The sequence below is a fragment of the Balaenoptera musculus genome, chromosome 4 (genome assembly GCF_009873245.2).
Source record: "Balaenoptera musculus isolate JJ_BM4_2016_0621 chromosome 4, mBalMus1.pri.v3, whole genome shotgun sequence".
In the NCBI taxonomy this organism is placed as follows: domain Eukaryota; kingdom Metazoa; phylum Chordata; class Mammalia; order Artiodactyla; family Balaenopteridae; genus Balaenoptera; species Balaenoptera musculus.
Genome location: NC_045788.1, coordinates 86,310,463 through 86,332,711, shown reverse-complemented (window position 1 = coordinate 86,332,711; position 22,249 = coordinate 86,310,463). Strand labels below are relative to the sequence as shown.

Below are 22,249 nucleotides of genomic sequence, written 5' to 3'. Positions count from 1 at the left end.
GTATAAATAAGGCAGGCGGCAGGCTATGTGAGAGGATGGAAGGAATTAGGAGGCTCCTACCTATTCATTCCATTTAAGCCTTGAGACTTAGTAAAGAGTGAAGAACAGCCTGAATTGCTGGCTAGAATACATGATTCTTATGTGGCTGGGTGACAGAAATGTAGGGCATTAAAAGACTGACTTGTTATAAAGTTTGACGGACTGTGCTTCAAATCATTGAATGGCATTTTACAAACCTTAAGTCTTAAAAACTATTTGTTAATGTCTTCTTGGAAAAAAGAATTGTTTTATAGATATAATCTTGTTTTTATTCTCCCTGTTTTCTAGTTGAACATGTGTGATTTTTTTTTTCCTGTAACAAATCATTTTTGACTGTGTGCATGTATCAGAAGCTTGTTTTTGTTTTGTTAACTTCTTGAGTTCGTCTCTATACACTCAAATTTAATCTAAAAATGTGAATATCTTACCTTGTCAAGCTGGTATTGTTACTAACACCGTCAATGACTGCATGTTGGAAGACGTTTAATTTTCCTGTCCCTTTGTCATCCTTTTTGATCTTGTATCTTTTTCCCTTTCTCTATCATTCTCCTCCTCATTCCTGACTTGTCCTGCACCTTCATCTTCCGGCTGGGGACTATGGTTAGGAAGAATGAATGTCTCAGCAGGTGAGAAACTGTCAGAAATACTGATTCATTTTATCCTCTTAAACCGAGATTATAATTTTAAGTCATTTCATTTTCTGTATTAAGGCCCAGATAACCATTTTAAGGTATATAACACACATTTGGAAAATATTGGCAAGATTATATATCCCACAATGGTTAACGCACAAAGCACTTTTCAGGTACAATCAGCCAGAATTCATAGAGATTGACATTAAAAATAATGATAACAATAATAATAATAAATGGGCCTTGAACTTCCAACTGATTGGCTCTTCCGGGGCAGTGAAGAGAGTTGAGTTGATTTGGATTCCATGTATGTGCTATGCTTAGTGACCAGCCTCAGATATTATCAGGTCTTACTTTATAAACTTTACAAAATACCCTATTCAAACAGCCATTTCTATCTGGACAGGAAGGATTTAGAGCATTTACAAGGCCCTTTTTACTTTTCAGATGCTGTCCCACTGCTGAATATTATTCTTGCTACATAATTTAAAAACAAAAACAAAAACCAAGCAGTGTCAGGGATTTGGGGAAGTCTCATTTTTTTCCAGTCCGCTTACTTTGCCCCACCCGAACCAGGAGATGCATTCCACTTCCTTATTTAGTCACTAATATATTGGGTTGGCCAAAAATTTCATTTGGGTTTTTCAGTAACATCTTATGGAAAAACCTGAACAAACTCTTTTTGGAATTTATTGAACAAGTGAATTCATTCAGGGACTCTTTATTTTGTGACATCTGAATGCTAAACGAGCGGGGATTCTGTGGTGAACAGGACATATATGACCCCCTCCCCGATAACTTATACTTGAGCAGTGGCTTAATCCAGCTCACACCTGTTCTGGCACTGCTTCATGCACAGCAGTTCTTCTTGGGCCTCCTACCAGGAACGCTCCTTCCATCTCCTGCGCTCCTATGGTGTCCTTCTGTTGAAAGTATCTGTACCTTTAAATGGCCAGGCCAGAGCCTGGATCCTAAAGCCAGCTCTTAGGAATCACGCTGGTGCAATTCTGGGGTCACGAGGGAGAGGGCCATGCCCTCGATTGTAATTGCAGGGGTAACTTGGTTTTTTCGGAATTGTTCAGGAGGGAGGAGGCTAAGCCAGGTGACAGCTGAGTTCATCGTGATCAGTAAAATATTGGCCGGTTGCGGGGATAGAAGGGACTGCATAAGGTGGACCTTCCCACTCACACTGGATCCACAGGAAACTCAAATCTTGCCTTGGAAGCTACTTGATAGCAGCAGCCTTTTTCATTTAAGTTGCCATGAAAATGCAAGGTGCTTATCCTACCACCAGAGTGATGCAAGGTTTTCTCAGACGTAGAGCAAAGAAATAAAATAAAAATAAAACACATAGTGAGGTGATCTAGGGAATTTACATTCACAATCCTTAGCACAGCACACATTGTAACACGGCTCTCCCTTATGGCCGCATCCGAAAACTTGGAGCCATTTTTAGTTTACTGTCTACCTCACCTGAAGGTGGTAAGTTCATTTTCTTATTCTGTGGTACTTTTGGGGGAAAAAAAAAAAAAAAATCCTGGGAGATCTGAGGAGCAGGGCATACAGTTGCTTTAAGAAGAAATACGTTCCCCCTCTTCTCTGCTTTTCCAAGAAAGTGTTAATTGCATTGTAGGAACTGGCTTTTCCTCATAGTGAAAAACTGAAGGGAAGGGAGGTTGTGGCACCTGTCATCACCAAGGAGATAAGTCGTATATGTTTGAAATGACAGGGCTGTCTTTTTGGGATGTGTTGTTCATACTAAAACAAGGAAATGTCTTCCATGTCGTCGGTGCCAGTGTGAAGGTTTCTTTGCCAACGAACCTTTTTTGAAAGTATAAGGAAAGATATGTGTGTGACCTTTTCAAATAATTTCTGGTGTTTTTTTTTTTTTTTATTGTCCCCCTTTTTTTTCATAATGAATAATTGGAAACGATTTAAAAGGAGCAGTTAGTAATTCCAAAAGTTCAAGTATCAAAGGTAAATATTTGAGTAATGAATTATTTTGCCATTCTTAAGACAAAAAAAAAAAATAAAGGCACAAGCTCCACGCTTATGAATGCACTGGCTTTGTGTAATGCTTTATGCATTAATCATTACAATTAATAATATTCTCTCTAAAGTCTCATGGTGTGCTTTTATGTTTTGCATCTTTCCTTAGCAAAGTGATATGTAGTTTTTACATACGTGTATATTTATAATTTATAATTACATCTTACACCAAGGAAACTTATTTTCCCAGAAATGCCTTAACCTGAACTAACATATTTTCACTTAGATATCTAAAACTGCTCTAAATACTAATGGCATGCAAACTCCTCATGGAACTCAAATCATTTTACAGATTTAGTTTTGGTCTATAATGCTTTGTTAAAGCTTCATGGATGTGGCTTCCGTTTTTAAATGGAAATAGTTAATCAACAGCTGAGGAAGCTGTTTGGAATTATTTGCCTTCTTTTGCCCTCTGGCCTGCTTTTTGCCATTTCATTACTAATTAAAAGCCTCATAGAAAAGTAGGTAAAGTACAAGAAAACAGGGAAAATCCAGATGGTCCAGCTGTAAACTCGTCATAAGTCTGGTAAGTAAATTTGATCGGGGAGAAAGTGATTGCAAACTATGGTACTGGTTAAAGAAACATCTTTTTAATGAATTAAGGGATTTGTTTATCACTATGATCCCTGATTCCTGAATACATGCTAAATAGAGAATTGAAAGGAAGAATAATTCGATTTGTGATGCCCAGAATCAGCTACCAGAAGAAAGCCATAGAGTAACACAAAGTCAAGCCAGTGGCCTCATGTGCCAGCTGACCAGGTACCAGGGTAAGGAAAACCCCTCTTACCAGTGGCACTTTTGCTCCTGTTGATGTGATCCCTATGTTTTCATACGGTTGATATCACCAGCTAGCTGAAGGCTGACTGTTAAGGCAGAAAAAGAAGAGAGCTATATATACACTAATTAGGAGGAGTATAGCCATTGGAAGGATTGTTGATTCTGAGTGTTTTAAATAAGTAATTGGCAGACAAGGGAATTTGAAAAAAAAAGAATGAGAAAAATGTCAGTTTGAACATTAACCAGATTAAAAGTGTTAGTGATATGAGTGAGACACAGGTTTCTCAAATCCTACACCTAGATGATCCACCTGCTATTTTATGACCAGATCCAGTACCCTTTAAATTGCAATACCACTGAAGAAGTGACTGCCCAAAAACCCTGTTGTTGCTTGTCACTGGAGTTATCTTGCTTCACTTAAACCCAGCTATTATCAGAGGATTCAGGGCCTTTAAATGTGTTTCTGTTTTGGTTTTGTGTGTGTGTTTGTGTGTGTGCTGATGTATTATTCTCAGTTGTGCTGAGATGTAGAAATGGCATAGGAAAGTGTCAAGTGATCTGCTGACAGAAAAGATCATTCACAAGACCACTTCTTTGAAACTCTTCCTTGCACTGAGCATTATGCCATTTCTTTGATCTTCTTGGCTTCAAAACAAATTAGACCAAGGCCCCAGTTTCATAGGCAGATGTTTTGGGTTCCTGGTTTAAGTCTTAGAAGATCTAAGACTGAAAGAAATGAGGCATACTAACGTATTTATGGCTCTCTCCTTAGGATATAATCACCAACAGATGAGTGAAGGACAAAGGCAGAAGTCTTCTGAATTTTACAGCCGCACAGCATCTGAATCAAATGTCTACTTGAACAGTTTCCACTACCCAGATCACAGCTACAAGGACCAGGCCTTTGATACTCTGAGCCTAGACAGCTCTGACAGCATGGAGACAAGCATCTCTGCCTGCTCACCTGACAATATCTCTAGGTAAGCTGTATTCCTGGGGAAGGTTTCTGGTTTGGAAAAGCACCTGCCGGTTTCAAAAAGTAAAGCCATCAATTTGGGGCCATGTATATGTACAAGCCCAAATTTCTGAAACGTAAAGAGTCTACAGTAGAGAAAAGGGTTGGGTGTCATGGTGGTCTTTGAAAGTAGTTTCTTTGTATCCTGTGTGACTGAGCCAGTAACACACCATCTAATCCATTTTCTCCTTTATTCTTTACATTTGACTTCACGCGTATACTGCGCTTCAAAATGGATTTGCCTCTGTTGGTTAACTCCAATTTCATTAGGACTGCTTTTGATTCAATAAAGAAGTAATTTCCAACAACAGAGTAAGAATTTGAAGGATATCTTACCCTTCTGTTTTGTTGAAAGGAAGGCTTTAGCTGTTCTGCATATTAAAATTTTGGAAGGATTTAACCATTCACATTTGTGTTCATACTTTGAGGCAAGCAAAGGTGGTCTTAGGGGATTATGGCCAAAGGTGCATCTAAAATATGGATCTGGTCAGAGTGCTCCTTCAAAAGCTTGTGATGGGGACTTCCCTGGTGGCACGCCGGTTAAGAATCCGCCTGCCAATGCAGGGGACGTGGGTTCGAGCCCTGGTCCGGGAAGATGCCACATGCTGCGGAGCAGGTAAGCCTGCGTGCCACAATTACTGAAGCCTATGTGCCTAGAGCCCATGCTCTGCAACAAGAGAAGCCACCGCAATGAGAAGCCCGCGCACCACAACGAAGAGTAGCCCCCGCTCGCCACAACTGGAGAAAGCCCGCGCATAGCAACGAAGACCCAATGCAGCCAAATATTAATTAATTAGTTAATTTAAAAAAAAAAAAAAGCTTCTGATGATGCCCTACTACCTTTTGAATAAAGTCAGACCCCAGAGCCTGGCATTCTAGATCCAGCCCAACTCCCCATTCATTCTCTCCTCCTGATACACCTCCCAGAGCTTTTTATTCACTGAGAGGGCGATGAATTCTCAGATCTCTGTGCCTTTGACCATATTGGTTCTAGCCCTGGGATCATGTAATCTGTTCTTTCTTTTATTTATATGCTCATTCATTCCACAAATCCTTATAGAATATTCTACAGTTAACAGTGAGCTGGAGTCGGCTCAAACTGGCTGGCAAGAGCCAAAGGTGGACATCTCCTAACTCTGTGATCAGTGATGTCATGTTGGTAGCTTGAAATTGGCCATGGTGGGAGTATTTACTCCACATAAATAGACATTTGCTGCATATCAGGGGTTTTGTTTTTCTCCAGAGAGCTAGTTTACCAGCACACCACTATCTAGAGTCAATTCATCCTCTCATTTGTTTATTCCCTCAACCTGTACTTACTGAGCATTGAGAGTGTCTGGCATTGCAAAATGTCTTTACCTTCCCCCAACCCCTCCCATTTTAGCCTGGAGAAAGTCTCCTCATCCTTTAAGCTCAAACTTAAGTTGGAAACTCATGAGAATTTCTCCTTTCAGGGCATTTTTCTTTCATGTTTCCATGGAACTTGATACTTTTTCCTATTATATCACTGATCACATTGCAGTATACAGTTTTTTTCCTCAACACTTAATTGGTACATTCCTCAATGTCAAGGAGGATGTCTAATTATCTTTTGGTTTCCACATTCAGCAAAGATCTGGGCACATAGTAGGCATTCAGTAAGTGTCAGCTGAATAAATGCCTCGGGGTATTTGATTTTTTTCTTTGTTTGATCTATTTCAATTGGTTGAGAACCATTATGAGTTCAACCCCCAAAACATCCAATATTCAATCAATGTTCATTGAGCAATTGTGTGTCTCAGGTGAAAATGTCTAGTTGAATAATGGCCATCAAAAAAACTTTCCTCTGTTGCAATGAAGTCACAGGCTGGAACAGGACCTTTTGGGTCTCGACCTGACAACTGATTTTGCTACTGGAAGCAGATCACAGAACTCTCTCGGTCCTGATTTGCTAATCTGCTAAATGGAGGATTGTTTCTTGAATGCAAGAGGATGATAGATTTTAAAATATTTTGGTGGAAAATTACCATCGTGTATATAGAATTTCTTTCTTTACAAAGGTTTGAATCATTTGCTCCTCACCCCCGCCCCCCAAAAAAGGAGTGACAGAGACGGAGGGAAAGTAATATCGGCAGGGTATACTTAGCTTTGGGTCAGTGTCTCATAAATGAAAAGAATATGAGAGACCTAAATCTAACCAGATATTATAACCAGGAAATTTGGGGAGTGGAAGAAAAGAAGAAAAGGATAGATGCTACAGTTTGTGGTAAATAGAATATAGTGTATTTTAATTCTGACATCATAATGTTTGAAATATTGATATTACTGGATATATCCTGTCAGAGAAGGAAAGGAGTCCCTTGGGAAAAACACTAAAGCAACCGTGAGAATTATAGGTATTTCTCCTTGTTACAAGGGAAAATTTAATTTAATTTAAATTTAAGTAGGGAATTATGTAATAATAAAGAATAAAGATAATTTTTTGCTTCCATTATTTTTTAATGTCAGAAGGGTTAGCATTTCACTTCATTCAATATTAGAAGATACAGTATCTCACTTTCTAAAAAAATGAAAGACACTTGAGTGTGTGGCACAATTGGGCATCAAACCATCCATCTCTTGCTCTGAAGGAGCTCTTGTAATACCTGCTGCTCCCAGGAGCATGTCAGAGAGTCATGCAGGGGTGCCGGGAGCTGATGCTCTCAGGACAGAAAGCCTAGAACTTTGAGTACTTATTCATAAATGCCAGTAAACCGACCAATTAAATGTGTTACTTTTGAATGACAGGACACAAACAAAAGTCAGCAACTCAGCAACTATTGTATAATGATGATGGGAGGAATGAAAGTTGACAGTGCAGCTGTTTCATTTCCCAGTATAGGGATCTCAGAGGGGTTTCTTAGGCACTCTGCCCTTTTGCAAGTTGTTATTTTGAAAACATCAGACTACTTTCCCAAATAATTGTGAACATTTTAAAGCAATATTCCTGTGGTGAACTCCTGATAGCTTGACCATTTTTTTTCTATTTTTGAGCCATCTTTAATAAATAAATACACTCTATATTATAGTTTTCCTATCCTGGTGGCTTTTTCTGCTCCATTTTCTTCTCCCTGCCTCTTCATCCCCACCAAAAACTAAAAGCAAATATGCATCCCTCCAAATGATCGCTCCTCAAACCCCATCTCTCATATTTAAAGGTGGTAACAGCAGCAGTGCAGCAGTGAGTACAGGAAATTACCTAAAAGGGAGGCACTTCAGTTAGATTTACCAAGCATTAGAAGTTTAGGTCTAGAGACTTAAGCACAGTGGCCACCAAAATCTTAATTTAATTTTATTTGTTCACCTACTTACTTTTTCTTTAAATGGTTTCCAAAGGTAGAAAATGAGAATTGACTCCACTAAATGTGCCATATTAAGAGGATAGCATTATTGCAGAGTGATCATTCCTGGAAGGTAGCTACATGTGGCCATGATCATTCCATAGTTACTTCACAGAGAATTGACCCAGTGATGCTAGCAGTCATGGATAACTAACCAATCACCATGGTCAGAAATTACTAATAGTATTTATTTAAATATGCTGTCAGATTGTCTGAATGTCAAAAAATTGAAGGCAAGTAGAAGATGCCTGCAAAAGGTCTAGTATAAATAAAAGGGACAGAGAGAGAAAAAACAAACAAACAAACAAGCATTTCTCTTCTGTGCCACCATCTACCTAAAAAAAATTCATGCTGCCCTAAGATAAGCTTGTACCTATTTTTATGAAGGAAAATAATGTGATAAACATCAGGAAAATGGTAATAGGGAACTAATGTTTGGCATGAATGGTATGACAGCACATGCTAAATGGGAACTTTTTGAAGATAGGTAGAAAAAGAAATAAAGAACTAAAAATTTTTCTCTTTTTTTAGATTTTTAAAAAATTATGTATTAAAATATCCTGAAATGATACACATTTTAAAGAGGTAATTCCATGCTGAAGTTCTAGCAACATAAACTTAGTCTTGTGGTTTATTATGTCACAAAAAGCCATTGGTAGAATTATCGAGTTACTCAGAGTTGTGGGTACCTTTGCCTTACACTTTTTGTTGAGACATCATTTTCGTGTCCAGCAGAAAGTTCTTTGAGTCAGACAGTGTTTTTGCTATTTCAGCATCATTACTTACACTGTACACAAATATAAAGCTAAGAAAACAGGTCTTGGGTCTTAGAAAACAGCAGCTGAAGGTCAATTCTGCATAAAGTCTGTTTTCTGCTAAAATGATTGAATGAGCTCATAGAGTGTAGTGTTCTGAATACCACCTAAAATTATATGTTCTTATTACTATTGCTAATAAGCCCTGACCTTGTGTTCATGCTTTGAGAAAATGTTAAGGAAGTTGATCTCTCATTATAGCTATTACCCACCAGCACTGTGTGTGTGGAGCGGGGACAAGACTGGGTACGGGGTTGAGGGCATCCAAGGCTGAGCTTGGTTTTAAGAGATACATCAACCAGAATTTCAGATACTTCTAATCCCTTTGTTTCAGGCAAAGGTTTGTATTCTGCTTTCTACCCTAGATAGTCAACACCCAGTGTTTGCATTTTATTCTAGGGAGTTCTTTCAGAAGAGATACTGAAAACCAGAGGATTTCAGAAGAGGGCAGACAGCTGTCAAAGAGACCAGATAGTCTAATCTTTTTGAATAGAGAAAGATTAGACATTTTATATGGAGTAATAATTTGCTTAACCTGAAAAAATGCTTGAGAAGATGAATTGAAAATAAATATTCTGGGACACTGGCTCTTCATTTAGTGGCAATATTGGTATGCTGAAGGCAGTCTTGGAAAAGTTTTATGTCTTTATGGAGAATTTTGTTTTGCGTTTTGCTTATTTATTTGTTTGTTGTATGACAATGTTCTTGTTTGCTATTTTTCCTTCCTTTTTCTGTTTTTGCCTTTGCCTCTAAAGTGAATATTCTAAAAAGCAAATTCAAATTTTGCTGAAAGGTATTGTTCAGCACTGAAAACTAAATGTGCTATTTAGATTCCTTTACCCTTGACTGAAGTTTCATTTTTCTTTATGACTATGGGTTTTTGCCAAAGTTGGTCACGTAAAAAAAGTAATCTTCAGTTGATAAAATAGAATATGGCTAAGTAGAGAAAGGAGGCAAAACTAGTCATCTTTATACCATTAATGGCCAAGTGATTCAGTATTATTCAGTATCATACAGTAATTACATGAGATCAGAAATGTGCCTGCCTTCTGAAGAAGGTCAGAATTTGGAGCAATGGGAGGAAGCATTACTCCTCTTGTAATTTAGGTGGGCTGGAGAAACCAATGATGAGTGTCTTGTGCTACAGGTAATGCATTACAAAATGTATCTTCAGTGACTTCAGGCTCTCCCTTGGCATGACAGGTGCTAGCCAAATGGCATTTCATTTGTTCCATGCCATTGTATTGACAAGTCTAGACTTCACCCTAAATTGCTATTGCAATTGCTTTTGCTTTTCACTGCAGGTACAGTTCTGATCCCCCCCAAAGTATCAGGTAGTGGCAACACAGTATCATAGAGCAGCAAAAATTTTGCTGAATAAAAGTGGTTTACATGTCAAGGAAATATTAAATCAATAGCAAAAGTATACCTATAGAGAACAAGTAGGTGTCCATGGATAAAAATTAATTATTTTTTAACAAAATAACCAAAGTAGCTTTTAAAGTATATAAAATATAATTTTTTTTTACTGCCTCCATAGTTTTGTCTTTTCCAGAATGTCATATGGTTGGAGTAATAAAGCATTTAGCTTTTCAGATTGGCTTCTTTCACTTAGTAATATGCATGTATAGTTTCTCCATGTCTTTCCATGGCTTGATAGCTCATTTCTTTTTAGTACTGACTAATAGTCCATAGTCTGGATGTACTATGGTTTATTTATTCATTTACCTACTAAAGGATATCTTAGTTGCTTCCAAGTTTTGGCATTTATGAATAAAGCTGCTATAAACATGTGTGCACAGTACTGATTTTAAGGTAAACCATATGTCCTACATTACTGTGGTCATGTTTCTCTTCAAAAGAACTCTTAGCCCTCAAACATCGTAGGTTTGAGTTGATCAACAATATGATTTAGCGAGACTATACTAATGATTATCTTATTCATTTTTATATGAATTAATTTTTATATGAATGTGTGTAGCAAACGTGAACACCTACCGTGTACCAGGCTTTATGCTATGGAGGATACAGGCACAAAAGCCTCTCTATAGCCAAGAGAGTCTAGAAAAGAAGATACATTTAAGTGACTATGCAAGTAAACATGCATAAGAAATGACATTGGTTCTCCATGGCTGGAACATCAAAATAAATAAGTTTTGACTTAGGCCAAGGTCCTTTTTTTCCAGAATAGTCAAATAAAATGTAAACAAGGGAAAAATAATATATTTTGTTTAATGTTAAACATTTCTAAGTTCTTCTACTTCTCTGTTAGTTATCCTACCTGGTCTTGCAGCTTTCACTCCCTTTGGTTTTTTTCTTCATGTGTTTATGTGGTATCTTTTTCAAGATGCATTACTTTTGAAGCTCTTGAATCCCTTAATGCAGTTTTCTCGTTCGTACGGTGGATGGGCTTTATTGGCAAAACCGGCCACTACCCTTCTATTGCACCTGTAAGAGAAGTCATTTTTTTAATTGGCCATCTTAAATCACCATTTAAGAAATAAAATGTCCACAAGCAAAAAGGCATAACAAAAAAGTAGCTGGTGATACATGATCCCAAACCAAATAAAGTGACTTCCAAACTTAGGGGTCATTTACGTAGAACTTTGGTGATAGTGTCGTTGGTCTGGCATCCCTGAATAATTAAACTAATGGGAAGACTTCCCGCAAGCCAAAATTTTTAGACTTTGGAGGAAACATTTTGAGAACACACTTTGTAGGAGTTGGTTTTGGTTTATTTAAGAGTAAAGCACTTTATTTGGTATTATTTTCCTTGCCTATGTTTTATCTCTTAAAACTGAGGTAAGTTAAGTTTCACCTACAGTTTTCAGAGTTGAATTGACTTGCCTCTTCAGACCAGTGATTCTTGTAAGTAACATCCTTTAAATTGTATTGGATCTTGTCGTGTGTGTGTGTGTGTGTGTGTGTGTGTGTGTGTGTGTTTGAAGAGACATCAGTAAGAAGCAGTATTCTTGAAAGGCTTTTGTGTTTTCTTCAGTGCCAGCACTTCAAATATTGCCCGAATAGAAGAAATGGAGAGACTTTTGAAGCAGGCTCATGCAGAGAAGACAAGGCTTCTTGAATCCAGGGTAGGCCTAATATCTTTGATGTAGTAGTTCAAGATGCCCTGCACTTGACACTGGGAAACTGTTTACAGGCCTCAATAAGCAGCATGATCTTGGAGTAGTCACTCCACCTTTCTTGGCCTCATTTTCTTTTTTTTTTTGGCCGTGCCACATGGCTTGTGGGATCTTGGTTCCCTGACCAGGAATTGAACCCCAGGTCCTCGGCAGTGAAAGCACAGAGTCCTAACCACTGGACTGCCAGGGAATTCCCACTGGCCCCATTTTCTTTTCTGAAAAATGAGGGTGTTAGAGAGATGTTCTCTACGGCTCTTTACTGCACTACCATTTTTCATAATGTAAAATGTGTATTGTGTGGACATAAACTGAAATGAATGCTTTGTATTACATTTTCCCTTCAATGGCGCCTTTGTTTGCCTGCCGGGGAACAGGAGGAATGGCAGGTCTTTATGCATTCTCCCTGCCTTGCCAGTTCGTGGTAAAGACACTATTGTAATATTAAAACTCCCATGTTATTGTGACTGTATTTCAAGCCAGAATCTGAACTTCCTTAGGAATTCCCCAAATGCCTTTGCATCCTGCCTGAAAGGGCACCTCCTTTCCTCTTCTAACTTCCCTGGGCACTTCCTCTGTGACCGTCAGCCAGGAAGCCACAGAGCAACAACAGGAATTGGAAGGACCTACGGCCATCAAAGAAAGGCCGAAAGTCGTGACTGGTGTTGGGTCACAATTAGTGAGCCTTTTTTATATTAAAAATGGAGAGTTTTTAATATATGGGGTCATTAGTATGAAATGACTGAATAGAGTCACAAGCTGTGTTTCACTTAATATTTCATTTTTAATTAAATGTAGTGGTTGCATTTCTGCACAGGATGCTTTTGAAAGTTCTGTGAATGGTGATTACGGGTGTTTTAGTCTTAGATATATACTGGGCTATAAAATCAGGAATTGTCTAGTGAGAATTATTTGTTTTCATATTGGAATCATTCAAGTATAACCAGTATGTCTGAAAATTTTTTTCTGCATAATGATATTTAGGAACGGGAAATGGAAGCCAAGAAACGCGCTCTGGAAGAAGAAAAACGACGCCGAGAACTCCTGGAAAAACGATTGCAGGAAGAAACCAGCCAGAGGCAGAAGTTAATTGAAAAGGAAGTAAAAATAAGGGAGAAACAAAGGGCACAGGTTGGTTGGTCAATTTGGATGGATTGGAGTAGGTTGCCCCCTGGTGGTCGTTTTTCAGAAGACAGTCATGCTATGTCTGAGGATGCCTTTGGTTGTGCTGCCTATTAGCCCTTGACATGTAATGGCTAAGAGAAGTGCATTAATGGGCAAAAAAAATGTGTGTTTATTTCAAAACCCACTGGGAACTACTAACAAAATGACATTTCTCTTTAGTTATACGTGGCACATTTTGATTGGAGAGGCACTTTTTCTTCTACCCATTTTTTTTGGAGTATATTTAAAAGGAGAATGTCTTCTTGAGCAGCTTTGAAAATGCAGCTGGATTCCTTACTGAAAACAAATACAACACCCAAACTAAGCTGAGAAAGAGAAGAGATTCTACTAAGACATCTTTTGGAAGCAAACACTCCAGAACAGGATACTTTTACCAGCCCGGTTTTTTGGTGGTGGTGTTCATGTTTTGGGGTTTTTTTTTCCTAACCACTGTGTTGTCACACGTTTCCCCTTTGCTGCATCAGTCCACACACATGTGCACAGGATTCCTGAACTCGAGCAAAACTCAGGAAAACCATCCACTTTGTTTGACTTCCTATCTCAGTCAGCAGAGTCTGAGTCTCTGTTCTTGTCACTAGAACTGCTTACATAATGTATGTTTTCTGAGAAACTAAAATAAAAATTTAAGTGCCATGTAATTTAAAGTTCAAATCAGTTTTACCAAAGCTTACTAGACTTAATGGTAAAAGGTACCAATTCCCTTATTTCTCACAGTTGCTGGCAGTCTGAAGTACAACAGTTGGAGACTCGCCTTAAGACTTCATGTCCTTTGAGGGCTCAGTGAATCTGTGGCATCTGTCTAACATCAAAGTACCACAGAATCAAAGGCAAAATAAAGGAAAAATACAAAGTAAAACTTGTTCATTTTATTTCATTATGCCAAACCTCTGTCACATTTTGATTTAGTGTAAAGGCCATCCATGCCAGTTTGATATCTGAAGCCAAAACCAAAAGGCACAATTCTATTTTAATCCCAATTATAACTTTTGCTTCCAAGTGTATGATTAGGTTATTTTCCCCCAGGGCAAAGCGGTGGGGTAATTTAACAGGATAAAATAAAAGACTATTTTAGAAATACTACCCGTGCAATATGTGCTTCCTAGATTAGATGAACCTCTACTCCAGCCATAGTAAAATAAAAGACATCTATGTACATCTCTTCAGTGTCTCGTCCTGGACAGTTCATTGGGTACAGCTTTGATTCCACTTCTTACCTTATTTTAGCTTCGCTTTTCAAAACATACATCTCTGCCTTCAATTTCTATCACAGGGTGTATGCAAGCCGACATGTACATACATCCTTGGGGGCTGGACTTACTAAATAATGTTCAGTCAATTATGTCATGTCTGCGGTTATTTAAGGAGAACTATTGTTGAGTTGTGGCAGGGAGAACTCCTGGATACGTTACAGAGGAGGAGTTCTCATCTGTAAGGAGGAGCCCAGATAACTTCATGCCTTATTTCCCTGTGTTTTTAAGTGCTAAGTACCTCTGTTAAAGCTAAGGTAAATGACATGTTTCCATTTTTCTCATCTGGCCATTTCAAGGAATAGAATCTGTTGGCCTGAGTTTATCCACATTTTCCCCCCCCATACCATAGCATCCTTCTTAAAATGCCATTCGCTTTTTAGATTCCAAATGACAATGTTTAGCTTAAGCTCTCATAATCACATGGACATTTATTAACACTTAGGCTTTTCAGTTCACTTCACTTCTAAACATCTGTGACCTAAACAAAACAAATAATTAGCTATAGATGAGATGGGCTTGTGCTTTTCCAGGCTCGACCTCTGACCCGTTATCTGCCTATCCGGAAGGAAGACTTTGATTTGCGCAGCCACGTGGAGACTGCTGGCCACAATATTGATACCTGTATCATGTGTCAATCACAGAGAAGACCTGCAGAGGATTCCTCATCAAAATGGGTGGAAAAATTAAAACTTGGAAAAAACGTTGGTTTGTTTTTGATCGGAACAAGCGCACCTTCTCTTATTATGCAGGTGGGTGATAAAAAAATCTGAGTGATATATTCAATCAGGAATTCTCTGTTAAAGAACCAAAGGCATAAAAATTCAGGAATAAATAATTAGAGTGATAAGTAATAGAATGTAATGGCAATATTAGCTTGATAGATGTATATTATTTTCTATTCAGATATATGGTCCACCTGATATGAATTTCCTCTAGAAATAATAAAAATTATGTTATTTAAAAAGTGTGAGTTAGTCTATTCTAGTTCTGAAATAAGCTCAAGCCCAAATAAATATTAAATGGAATTTATTTTAGACCAAAATATTATCTTTTAAACCATGAAATCAGAAAAAAAAGGTTTCTATTTATTTCTTATGATCATATGCTCTAAAGTCACACCACAATTAGGCAGCTTAAACTGCCAGGTCATTCAACTGTAGTTTGTATACTAGAATGACAATTTCAGCACAGAGAGTAAAGCTCATCAGTGAACTAGTGAATAAGTAAGTATTTATTAAGTGACTGGAATATTTTTGGATTCTTTAAATGATGGATTATGAGAACCATACCCTACTGAATCTTCTATAAATACAGGAGTATTTGTGTAACCGGTTTACTTATTAAGAAGCCCCTTATTTACACATAGATCACATATGAAATATGTCCATTAGCAGCATAAGAATAGCTCTGCTCTCTTTTCAACTGCTGAGTAAGAGTAGAATCAGACTAGAGGTTATGAAGAGACCCTGCCTTGGGGTGACTGTATCAGCATTTATGAGCATTGTTGGGAATTGTTACAAAGTGTATCAAGGTAATAAAAAATAACAGTCCAGTCATTTAATCTGTAGTGTGAGGTCAGGATATGTTTATGAAGAGGGGTGTGAGCAACCAAGAAGCATGTGGAAGAAAGGAAACACTGGCAATGGAGCCCCAGAATCGGGGTGAGGAAAGGGCAGGGGGTGCATGCCTTTCAGTTAGGGGCTCTTTGGGTGGGGTTCCAGTTGCTACAGGGGCGAGTGGCCTGAAGTAAATGGTCTACTAACCCTCACAGGTTGCCTCTCTTGGGCTTTCTGACCTTGGGTTTTATAAGAATCCAGAGACAGTCTCTTTAGTTAATACAATAGAAAAGATGCCTATGTAATAAGAAATGCCAATTTAGTGTCTGCAAAATGCATAAACAAAACTTTGCTACGTGCTAGTCTCCAAAGACAACCTCAGCCAGAATTTTCCAAAAATAAAATTTTAAAATAACTCAGACAAAACAGCTACACTCTTTCTGCTCCTTTTCTCTGGATTTGTATTTCATTCTTATGCTTGTATTTCTCAGATTCTTTCTCATATCTGAAGTGCCCTACAAACAAAAGTTTTCTTCCCCAGTTTTCTGTCTGCTTTGAAACACTGACAAGGTTTACTTTTATCTCCAGATTTTATTTTACCTCTGTTTCCAAAAAACAAAGTATCATTGTTTTCCCATGAATTCATTATTGCAGGACCTTTTCCACCAAATGTTTGAGAGACACATTGACCTTCTCTTTCACAGAAACTGGTGGAAACCCACCGAACACAGTATTAATTAAAACAGAGTTTCCCTAGGAACTAAGTCTATATAATGAAAGTAAGTTTCTTCCCATCACAAAAGTTCTCCCTTTTCTAACACTGTTAAGCCTGAAATATCCTTTCAGACTTTCTCCATTCCTTTTCATGTATGTTTCAGTCTATATAGGTATTCTTTCTTCTTTAATACAGTTAGGACCAAATTATTCACTCTGTTCATACCTTTCTTCACATAACAGTATTTCAAGATTTTTCTCTTTGAGCACATGCAGATTTACTTCAGTCTTTTCAGTGGCTGTGTAGATTGCAGTGTACGGCTGGTCTAGAATTAAATCAGTTCCCTATTAAAGCTCCAGCAGATCTTTTGCAGCTTGTGCTCCAACGAACCCAAATACACGTGCACATGCATGCGTAGGTCTTATACGATACAGTTTTAGAAGCAGAATTGCTGAGTAAGAATTCTGGCATTTTTCATTATGTATGTTTTACCAATTGACTTCCAAAAGAGACTTTCTCATTTGCGTTTCCACCAGCAGGGTATGACAGAGTCTCTTTCTCTGTATCCTCATCCATAATTTTGAGATTCTTTAATGTGCTTGCATGTGCTGTCATCCCTGCAGAGTTTAAATTACAAAATGTCTCAAGAACATATTGGTGTTATTAGTCACCACAGAGTGATGCTGTTTGGTTGGTGGTTTGGTTGTTTGTTTTTGTTTTGTTTTATGCTCTGTTTGGTTTTTACGGCAAATCTGACGAAATCTTTGGAAGCAGTTTGGAAAACGCTGCACTGAAAGGACATTAAATTATTGACATGAAACTCCGTTGAGAACAGGATGAAATATCAAGTATACTAGACAAGAAATTTGATAGGAAAGAAACATAAGTAGGATATTATTTTAAATTAGAAATCAAAAAACACACTTGTTACAAATTTCATTGCAACAGAGCTGCATATTAATATTTTCATTACAACTACTGTCTTGGAGAATGTGGTGAAATAATTTATCTTGATGTCAATGGTGTTTACACTTTGTGTGCTAACCTGACAGTCAGTATTCTGGGTTACCTTTTGACTGCTAATTTGTAAAGAGCCTTGAGTAAAGTCACTTAGTCTCTTTTGTTTAGGGTTGCTAATTCCAACCTTCTTTTTTTTTTTTCTTTTTTCAGGACAGAGTGCGGCTAATGTACTAACCTAGGTTATCTTAATTAATCTTAGATAATTTAAATGCTAGATAAATATTTTAATGATGATAGTTATAATGAAATTATAATTTTTCCTGTCCATCAGTGGTGATAAAGTATTTGTTTTAACACTCATCTACCATTGCAGACAAGCATGAAGCTAAATTAAAAGGAGTAATATACTTTCAAGCCATTGAAGAAGTATATTATGATCACCTCAAGAATGCTAATAAGGTAAACATTGAATTTCAGATTCCTACAATTTGAATGCATAATTAAGTAGGGGGAAAGGTATTTTTTGAATTCTAATTAATTTCGATTTGTTATTCTGACATGATAGATAGATATGATCAGAATGGTGTTGGAAAAGTAAACATAGAAGTAAAGTAGTTAGTGCAACTGATCTTTTTGTGAAAAAATAAATCATGACAAAATGAGAAAATACTCTGGATATATTGGTTTGGGAGACCCTGCCAAGTAACTCTTTGCTAGGCTTCTAAGAAGGAGCTACTACCTACTTATGAGGAAGATCATAAGGAAACATCTTAGTAGGGCTAAGAATAACATTTATTGAGCTATTTTTAGCGCGCCCACTATCAGCTAGATACCCTGCTGGAGCTTTACAAGTAGCTGCTAAAACGACTGGTGAGCTCACTGTGAGAGCTCTTGTGCGGAAAGGCCAGAAATATGGTCAATCTTGAGAAAGGCGTTGAGGGCAAGGGAATAGGTTACATTAGAACAGAAGTAATAGCTACATAGAAGCCTTCACATATCTCTGTGTTATATTTAATGTATAATTTCAAGATTTGTTTTATGTTCTTTTCCTTTTAGAGTCCTAATCCATTACTCACCTTTAGCGTCAAGACGCATGACAGAATCTACTATATGGTGGCCCCATCGCCAGAAGCCATGCGGATCTGGATGGATGTTATAGTTACTGGGGCGGAAGGTTACACTCACTTCTTGTTGTAGTGAACTAACGCAATAGTCCACTTCAGGGCAGACTGCAATAATTTCTTACAAGAATAAAGCCATATTCAACACCAGGTGGAAAGACCCAACAGACCCATCCCTTTAACTATGGATACTCAGAACTGTTTTCATATAAACAGGAGGTCATTTGTAAAAGGGAAAGAAGGGATTTTAATTCAAAGATTAAGCGTAAATAACTCAAAGCTTGATCATAAATAGCAAAGAATTGAAGCGCCTAGGAGAAAGAAAATACTATTTTGGTAAATAGCATCACTTATAGGAACATTTCTTATAAATTCTTTTTATCATTGTTGATTTTGGTGAATAAACTAAACCGTTTACAAATGTCTATATGTACATGGAAAATATGAAATTATTTTAGCACCCAAATCATTGGCATTGACTTTACTGGTAATCAACTGGCTTTTTTGAAAAAGGAGTATTTTGCTGAATGTTATTTTATAAATATAAGCAAATAAGGGCTTGGAAGGGAATATATTGTACGAGGAGTTTGGCCCTACTTTTAAAGTACTACACCAAAACCAAAGACTCGATATCACCTCTGTTTAACAGTAGTAGTTTCAAGTGATGAACTGCAGTTAGTGTTATTCTACATTTTAAAATGGTACTTTGATGCCAACAAGTGCCCAGGAAGTTGACTTTGAAGAATCACCACCAGCATAATCTACTGTACATATATAGCAAACCACTCTTTGTAAAAGAAGAACAAAAAGCTGTGTGTTTTTGGAAGAAGCAGTCTTAGACATTCTGTCACATTGGGCAATTTAAAATAAAGAGAATACTTAGGAGCTATTTTGATGAAGATTTCTCCATTCCCAGTACTGAGAATAAAGGCAACCAGTAGCCGATTTTCTTTATATTATCTGATTTCTCTTTGCTGCAGCCTCACATGACATAACTATGAAATACAGCTGTTTTCACCAAAGAACAGACCAATTAAAATCCTTATTTACAGAAGTATTGTGATCCCATTAAAAGGCAAATGAAGTTCAACTTAATGTACTCTGTAATGTGCTATTTTATTATGTATTTTCTTTACAATTAGCCTTTGTTTTTTAGAGTTAAATTAATTTTTGTTGAATGAAATGACTTCAGGAAAGTCCTTTTATAATGATTTCAAATTCCATTTATCCTGGTTTGTCATGTGTGCATTTGTAAGTATGAATGTACTCTTTCTACGCTTTGGCAAAAGAATGAAAGCAGAAAATAATGACATTACTTACTAGTACAAGCGAAATGATTAGATTAGAAGTGTCTGTAAAATCTTTGTCAGGCCTGCCTGGGTACAATTTTTTTTTTATTTGCAGTGGTTTGTATACATGTTGCCAATAATAAGATTTTGCAACTGGATGACACATGATTTTACTTGAACAGTGAAGGACAAAATCACAATTGCAGAAGACATTTTTATAATCTGTTTTTTCAGAGATCACCCCTAAACCCTGTAATGAGAGTGAAATACAATTGCTAAACTTTTGTTGGTTAATGTAAAGATATAACTTTTCTGAACTGTACTTTACCTTCTTCATAGGATTGTAAAGATATTCTAATCAACTTTATGCCTTGCATGATATAGTAAACCTTTCCAATATGTGTGTTAAAATATGTTGAGTTTGGATTAAAATATTGACCAGATTTCACATTTGAAAATAACTCATCTCTCATTAGGAAGTCACCCATTGGTTACATGACAGAGGATGGATTAATCAGCAAAAGTCCATTGTAGAATCGACATAAAGGTTGTTGTGTGCTAACATTATGACCTGTAGTTTATAAACTGAAGTAATCAGAAATATCTCTGGTCACATTTCTGTTGCTAACAAGATGAGATAACCCCTGAGAAACCTGACATCTTTTTGTCTAATTGCACAGATGCAATTACTACTGGGGATTGAAGGACTGTGTTTACCTGTCCTTCTCTCTGATGGGGAAAAAATCATGCAGGTATGAAGTTAAAGCTCTAAGGCTTTACTTGGTGGGGACATCATTTGTTTCCCTGAACAAGGAAGCAGCTTTCAGAGGAAGAAACCACCCTCTACAGTATGTCCTTTCACACCTGTCAGTGAAGGCAACATTGATAGTAGGTTAACGGAAACAAATTTGTCTACTTCAGGCCCATTGCTGTCAGTAAAAGCATCTTCACTTGACTCTAGCTACAATTTTTCCTGATTTGTTATACTGATGAAGGTGGATGGAGAAAATGGTCCATGGGTTTCCCTGCTTTTTTTGTGCAGTGCCTTTCCCACTATGAGAACAAGTAAGATTTTTTTTTTTCCTGCACATAAAATGCAAGAAGACCTGCAAAAATAAAGGGACAGAATAGGGACAGGAATGATTGAGAATATTTGCAAATATCCAGAACCATAGGGAGAAGTGTTTATTGTTAAGAAACAAAGGATGCTGAAGTGATGTGCATTGGGCATCACCTTAGTGATTTTAGTCCCTTTAGAGTCTACAACAGGCTTAATGGAGAACTAGCAAAATAGCTCAGCAGCTTTTGGAGAAAGTTGCTAAATCAAGCAGCTGTCAAGCAGGTGTTTCTGGCAATACACCTCTCAAGAAAGAGATCTATTAAGTTTTTATTTATCCAGCTTTTCTAGTGTGTTCTAATAGGACAGGTTCTCAAGACTCCAAAGATAGGCTGGATTCACTGTATCCAGTATTAAACCAGCTACAGTAACTTTTAAATAGAAAACAAACAACAAAAAAAAACTAGTCCTTACTTGTTGATGCTTGAGGCCTCCAAGAATTGCTTTGAAGGGTGTCAGAGCAGGAATCCAGAAACCCTTGTACCACAGTTTATTCAACCATTAATTGGCCATTCCATTTTTTTCTTCTGTTTGCCTCTAAAAACGGTGCTCTAGTAGATAATATGCATCCGTATAAACTAGTATTTTCTATAGGAAAGTCACAAATTGGGGCCATTGGGTCAAAGGGCATGAAAATGATGCATATTTTAAATTGCCATAGGTGGTCAGGTTACTTGACAAAAGAGTTTGTCAGTATACCCTCCCACCAACCATACATGAGTGCCCATTGCCCAGCTTCCTTGCCGGAAAAAAGTTAAAAAGAACAATAGTTGTTCTTTTTAACTTTTGCCAATCTGATGGGTAGGAAAAATGGCATGGGTTATTTTTTAATTCCAATTTTTCAGTTAGGTTGATCATCATGTTTACATATATGAACTGCCTATCACAGCTGTTGGCCAATTTTATTGGAATTATATATTTTTTCTTATTTCTAGGAGCAGGGTGAACAGAACTATTCAGGTTTTATTCTTCTGTTGAGACCGTTTATCTACTGGAATTTATTTTTGCGTATAGTATGAGACAGGGGTCAGGGTAATTCAACAGTCAGGCATACAAAGAGCTAAAACAAACTGAAAAAGGGCGAAGGAGCGGCGAATGTTCGATTCCACTCCAGGTGTTTATACAAGCAGGATTAAGGTCAGATCTTCGAACCATTTCCGGTACAGGTCAAAACTGTCAAGGGGGTGAGAACTACTTGTAACGCAGCAAGTCTTAGCACTTTATGTTTCA

The 22,249-nt window shown here is 37.4% G+C and overlaps 1 protein-coding gene across 1 annotated transcript in view; it reads left to right on the top strand.

The window, feature by feature from the left end:
* PHLDB2 (pleckstrin homology like domain family B member 2) overlaps positions 1-18,927 on the top strand; it is a 232,264-nt gene extending 213,337 nt beyond the window's left edge. The window contains 7 exon segments of the mRNA XM_036851524.1: positions 4,273-4,480; positions 11,688-11,778; positions 12,811-12,957; positions 14,792-14,882; positions 14,885-15,010; positions 17,866-17,951; positions 18,549-18,927. Coding sequence (XP_036707419.1) covers positions 4,273-4,480; positions 11,688-11,778; positions 12,811-12,957; positions 14,792-14,882; positions 14,885-15,010; positions 17,866-17,951; positions 18,549-18,689 — 890 coding nt within the window. The 3' untranslated portion in view covers positions 18,690-18,927.
* Positions 18,928-22,249: the final 3,322 nt, after the last annotated feature.